At 36.3% G+C, this 4490-nt stretch overlaps 1 protein-coding gene across 1 annotated transcript; it reads right to left on the bottom strand.

The window, feature by feature from the left end:
- Positions 1-277: 277 nt before the first annotated feature.
- LOC111404690 (LRR receptor-like serine/threonine-protein kinase ERL1) lies at positions 278-2332 on the bottom strand. The gene is made up of 6 exons (XM_023033459.1): positions 2321-2332; positions 2162-2238; positions 1581-1835; positions 1346-1437; positions 1067-1243; positions 278-609 (listed from the first exon to the last, which is right to left on the bottom strand). The coding sequence occupies exons 1-6, from the start codon at positions 2330-2332 to the stop codon at positions 278-280; spliced, it is 945 nt and encodes a 314-aa protein (XP_022889227.1).
- Between the last annotated feature and the right edge of the window lie 2158 nt (positions 2333-4490).

Genomic DNA, 4490 nt, shown 5'->3' with positions numbered 1-4490 from the left:
TTGTATTTTGAATCTTGTCCTTTCTATTGAACAAATATGTTGTTAACATAAGCAGGATTGTGATGCAGGTAATATTCCCAATCATCATATTCAATTGTATTGTTCTTCTGAACCAAAGCAGTAATATTGTTTAAACACCGTGATATTCTTCCTGAAATATTGTTTTCAGAAAGATCCAAGACATGGGTACCGGAAAGGCAGCAAATTGTTGAAGGCATGATTCCATCAAATTCGTCACGTCGAAGGCTAAGAACTATCAAACTTGTTAAATGTGTTCCTATCCATGCCGGAATATTATTGTTAACTTGTTTCCTCCCACATCAAGCTTTCTCAGTCTCGTGCAATTCCTCAAAGTTGAAGGCAATTCACCAATGAAATTATTGTTGCGCAAGTGTAAAATTTCAAGCCGATCCAAACTGCCCAAAGTGGGAGGAATTATACCTGAGAACTTATTATTTGCCAAATCCAGAACAGTTAATTCACTTATGTTGATCCAGCAATTAGGAAGCTCTACTTCTAATTGGTTATCGGAGAGATCAAGCACGAGGAAGATTAAGGCATTAAAGTGAAAAATGGATCCCGAAAACATAGTTTTGGAAATTTTTAATTCTTCAGAATGAAAAAGAAATTATGGAATCGGACCTGAAAAATTGTTATAACTTAAATCTACAACATCACGAAGAATCAACTTCGAGGACAAATTAGAAATTTTACCACTAATATTGTTGTGTGAAGAATCTAATTGTACTAAAGAAGACATATTCCACAACAAATTAATTAGGTAATGCATCTGATATACCAACAAAAGAGAGATCAAGCGCTCTAAGAGTACTCTAAGTTTGAATCCAATTTGGAAAATGAGGCCCCAAATAGCAATGGCTGAGCTGTATTTCTGTCAATTGAAAATAAGGAATCCAATCTGAGCTCAAGTTGAAAGCCAAAGAGTTTAAGGATAAATCTAGGGATCGTAAGTTGGCAAAGTTTGAGAGGTACCATTCAGTGATTGTACCTTCCAACAAGTTTGAAGACATTCATAAATATTGGATCTTGGAAAGTTTCTCAATACCTTCAGGTAGCCTTCTAAATTGGTTGTAAGATAAATCTAATCTTTCAAGACTTGAAGGTAGCCCAGGGCTTTGTGGGTAAAACCCATTCAGCTTATTGTTGTTGAGGATCAAAGTTTTTAAGGATGAAAATTCGGTAACATCTGGCAAGGGACCGTTTAATTCATTGTATGATATGTCTAGATAATATAAATGACTTAAATTTTCCAAAGATTTTGGAACCCCCCCCCCCTCCCGGCGGAACGTATTGTTATTCAAAAAACCCCGCAGAACGTATTTACCCAAAACAAGCACCTCAAGAAAAATCAATTCCCCAAAGGCATCAGGACCCTCTAATCGATTATAGGATAGGTCTATGCTTGTAAGACTTGCACTAAAGTGAAACAACCAGTGGAATGCAAAAGAGGAAGTGAGATCATTGGAGATAAAATCAAGGATAGACATATAGGGTAAAGAAGAATTAGTAAATATATCGAAGGAAGGCATTGTGTTGGGAAGTTGACATTTGACAAATACAGTTCTTCAAGGAAAGGAAACCTTGTTATGTGGTGCAATAAGCTGGTTTGATTCATAAGGTTCACACCACTCAAGCCAAGATATGACAGCAAAGAAAGATGAGAAAGCCACTCAAGGTTCCTGATTCTCAAATCGTTAAAACCAAGATCAAGAGTATGCAGGTCTGTAAGGTTCCCAAGTTCACAAGGAACTTCATCAGTGAAGTTTGAGTCTAAAACTTTCAAGTGCCTTAATTTCTTGAAAGAACTAAAGAATCTGTTAAAGTTTGGGGTCCATCTTAATAAGGTCAACCTTGTTAAGAGGAGTGTCCCAATCCTTTTTATATATTGGTCATTGTTTCGGTATTTTACCGATGTGGGATTATATTCCCTTAACATGCCCCCGCAAGATGGTGGCTCTTTTGAGCAGACCAATCTTGAAATCCGTGTGCTCATTTTTAGAGACTTAATCGGATCGAATCGCTCGTTGGAGCTTAATGGGCTCTGATACCATGTTAAGACTTGGGGTTGCATTCCCAAACACCCCGACTCGCCGACAGCGCCTCGTGGTGCGGCAGGGTCCGAGCACGACGGGGCTCTCACCCTCTCCGGCGCCCCTTTCCAGGGGACTTGAGCTTGGTCCGCCGCTGAGGACGCTTCTCCAGACTACCATTTGTCTCCTGAAAACATATGTTGACAGGAAACGGTCCCAGTTTACCTTATATCAAACCATTCCCCCAGGGCAAAGGGCTGATTACCTACTCCTCCATCCATGGTCTTACGTCTTTCTCTGCCAAAGGAGTTTCGAACCTTGTACCTCTGCGATCGCAAGCCTTTCAACTTGGCTCTGATACCATTTTAAAGTTTGGGGTCCATCTTAATAAGGTCAACCTTGTTAAGAGGAGTGTCCCAATCCTTTTTATATATTGGTCATTGTTTCGGTATTTTACCGATGTGGGATTATATTCCCTTAACAGAATCTTGGTATTTCACTTCTTCCAAAATCATTATGACTCAAGTCAAGATATGAAAGCAAAGAAAGATGAGAAAGCCACTCAAGGTTCTTGATTCTTAAATAGTTAAAACGAAGGTCAAGAGTATGTATGTTTGTAAGATTCCCAAGTTCAAAAGGAACTTCACCAATGAAGTTTGAGTGTGAAAGATTCGAGTGCCTTAATTTCTTGAAGGAGCCAAAGAATCTTGGTATTTCACTTCTTCCAAAATCATTATCACTCAAGTCAAGATATGACAGCAAAGCAAGATAAGAAAGACCCTCAAGGTTCTTGATTCTCAAATCATTAAAACCAAGGTCAAGAGTATGAAGGTTTGTAAGGTTCCCAAGTTTACAAGGAACTTCACCAGTGAAGTTTGAGTTTGAAAGATTCAAGTGCCTTAATTTCTTGAAGGAACCAATGAATCTTAGTATTTCACTTCCTCCAAAATCATTATGACTCAAGTCCAAATAATTCAAATGCTGCAACTCAAGCAGTGTAGGGCTAAGCTTAGCAGCCTTCAGGTAAAAATGATCGATCAACGGAGGTACATGCGATCGAGTGAAACTACATGAGCAGTTCTGTTGCTACACGAGATGCCCTTCCCTTTGCAACATTACTTTTAAAGTTCTTCACTTCACTAGGATGAGATAATGCCACGGTCGTCAACAAGGCCATGCTTAAATTTGAGAAGAGCTTGTCTTTCCCTGTCTATGCACCTAACTTCAGCAGCAAATACTGTAGTAAGTTTCATGCATAGTGAAAGTACAAACATAAGCACACTCAGTATTTTGATGAATCTGTTAATCTCCATAATTTTTTCTGACGTCATGTTCATAGTAATTGAAAAAGACTGAAGTTTTTCAAGTTCATGCAATCATATTAAATATGAAGCCGTAGAGGATGTATGTCCCACAATGAAGTAGATTCCACTAAAATTTCTTCTAGTGTGCATAACGGGCTATAACATTGGTCTTCATAAACATCTATTCATGGGGCTTCAATTACAACACAATGTCACTATAATCATGGATACGTTAAACATTGAAATTTCTGATATTTTAAGTTGAATCTTACCTATAATTATTGTCAATTACGAGATTAACTATTGTTATTATGATATTAACCACTACAAAGAAGTCCCTAGTGAAATTGTCTAGGTTATGTAATCTACATGACACAATCCAACACAATCCCTGAAGTCCCAAGTGAAATTATGATATTAACCACTATAACTTTTAAAATAAATATAGCACACGAATTAATGAAAAAAATTTAACACAAAATATAAAAAAATATAATTATTTGAAATATTCAATTCGATGAGTTTTAAGCTATTTAGGAAAAAATGTGGTACATATTGCGAGAGCGAAGGTATATATTTCCTAATTGAAGCTTTTGAGCTACCAAGTAAATTTGAAAAAAAAATGGTTCAAATGAAAAACCAAATTTCTTGTAGAACATAACTAGTTATAAAACATTGTTCGTCACTCAACTTATATGAAAATTCGTGTTGGTTATCAAACTTTATTTTGTTTCGAAATAGTCATTAAGTTTGACCACTCAATTAAATTGCATTAAGTATTCTAACAGAATGTATGATGCGTAATTGCTCCACGTTAGATTGCTATCTACCACGTCAGGCATTCTACTAGAAAACAATTAAAATTTAAACAAAGATTCTACTATTATTTTTTTTTTTTTTTGTTTAAATTTTTTAAACCCGTTCAAATTTTTGAATAAGCTTAACGTCCTTGCTCTGATATGTTGTGGCCTGCTGGTTTTGCATTGACCCTTACCTCAATTTTACTATTACATTTTTTATATGTTGGGGGCTTTGCATTGATCCTTACCTCAATTTTACTGCTACACTTTTTTGAAAAGAAATTTTATTTATTCGATTTGTTTCACAACTAGTTTGATCCTAAGTTGATCGTTGA

This window comes from Olea europaea, chromosome 11, assembly GCF_002742605.1.
Source record: "Olea europaea var. sylvestris chromosome 11, O_europaea_v1, whole genome shotgun sequence".
In the NCBI taxonomy this organism is placed as follows: Eukaryota; Viridiplantae; Streptophyta; class Magnoliopsida; order Lamiales; family Oleaceae; genus Olea; species Olea europaea.
The sequence above is the reverse complement of the archived record's forward strand: the minus strand, read 5'-3'. Positions and strand labels throughout refer to the sequence as shown.

Excerpts from the sequence above, each read along its gene's own strand:
- LOC111404690 (XM_023033459.1), bottom strand. Across the intron at positions 1,438-1,580 it reads TTTCCTTTCCTTGAAGAACT|TGCAAGTCTTACAAGCATAG; the intron begins GTATTTGTCAAA and ends GTTTCACTTTAG. Across the intron at positions 610-1,066 it reads ATTTAGAAGGCTACCTGAAG|AATTAAAAATTTCCAAAACT; the intron begins GTATTGAGAAAC and ends TTCATTCTGAAG.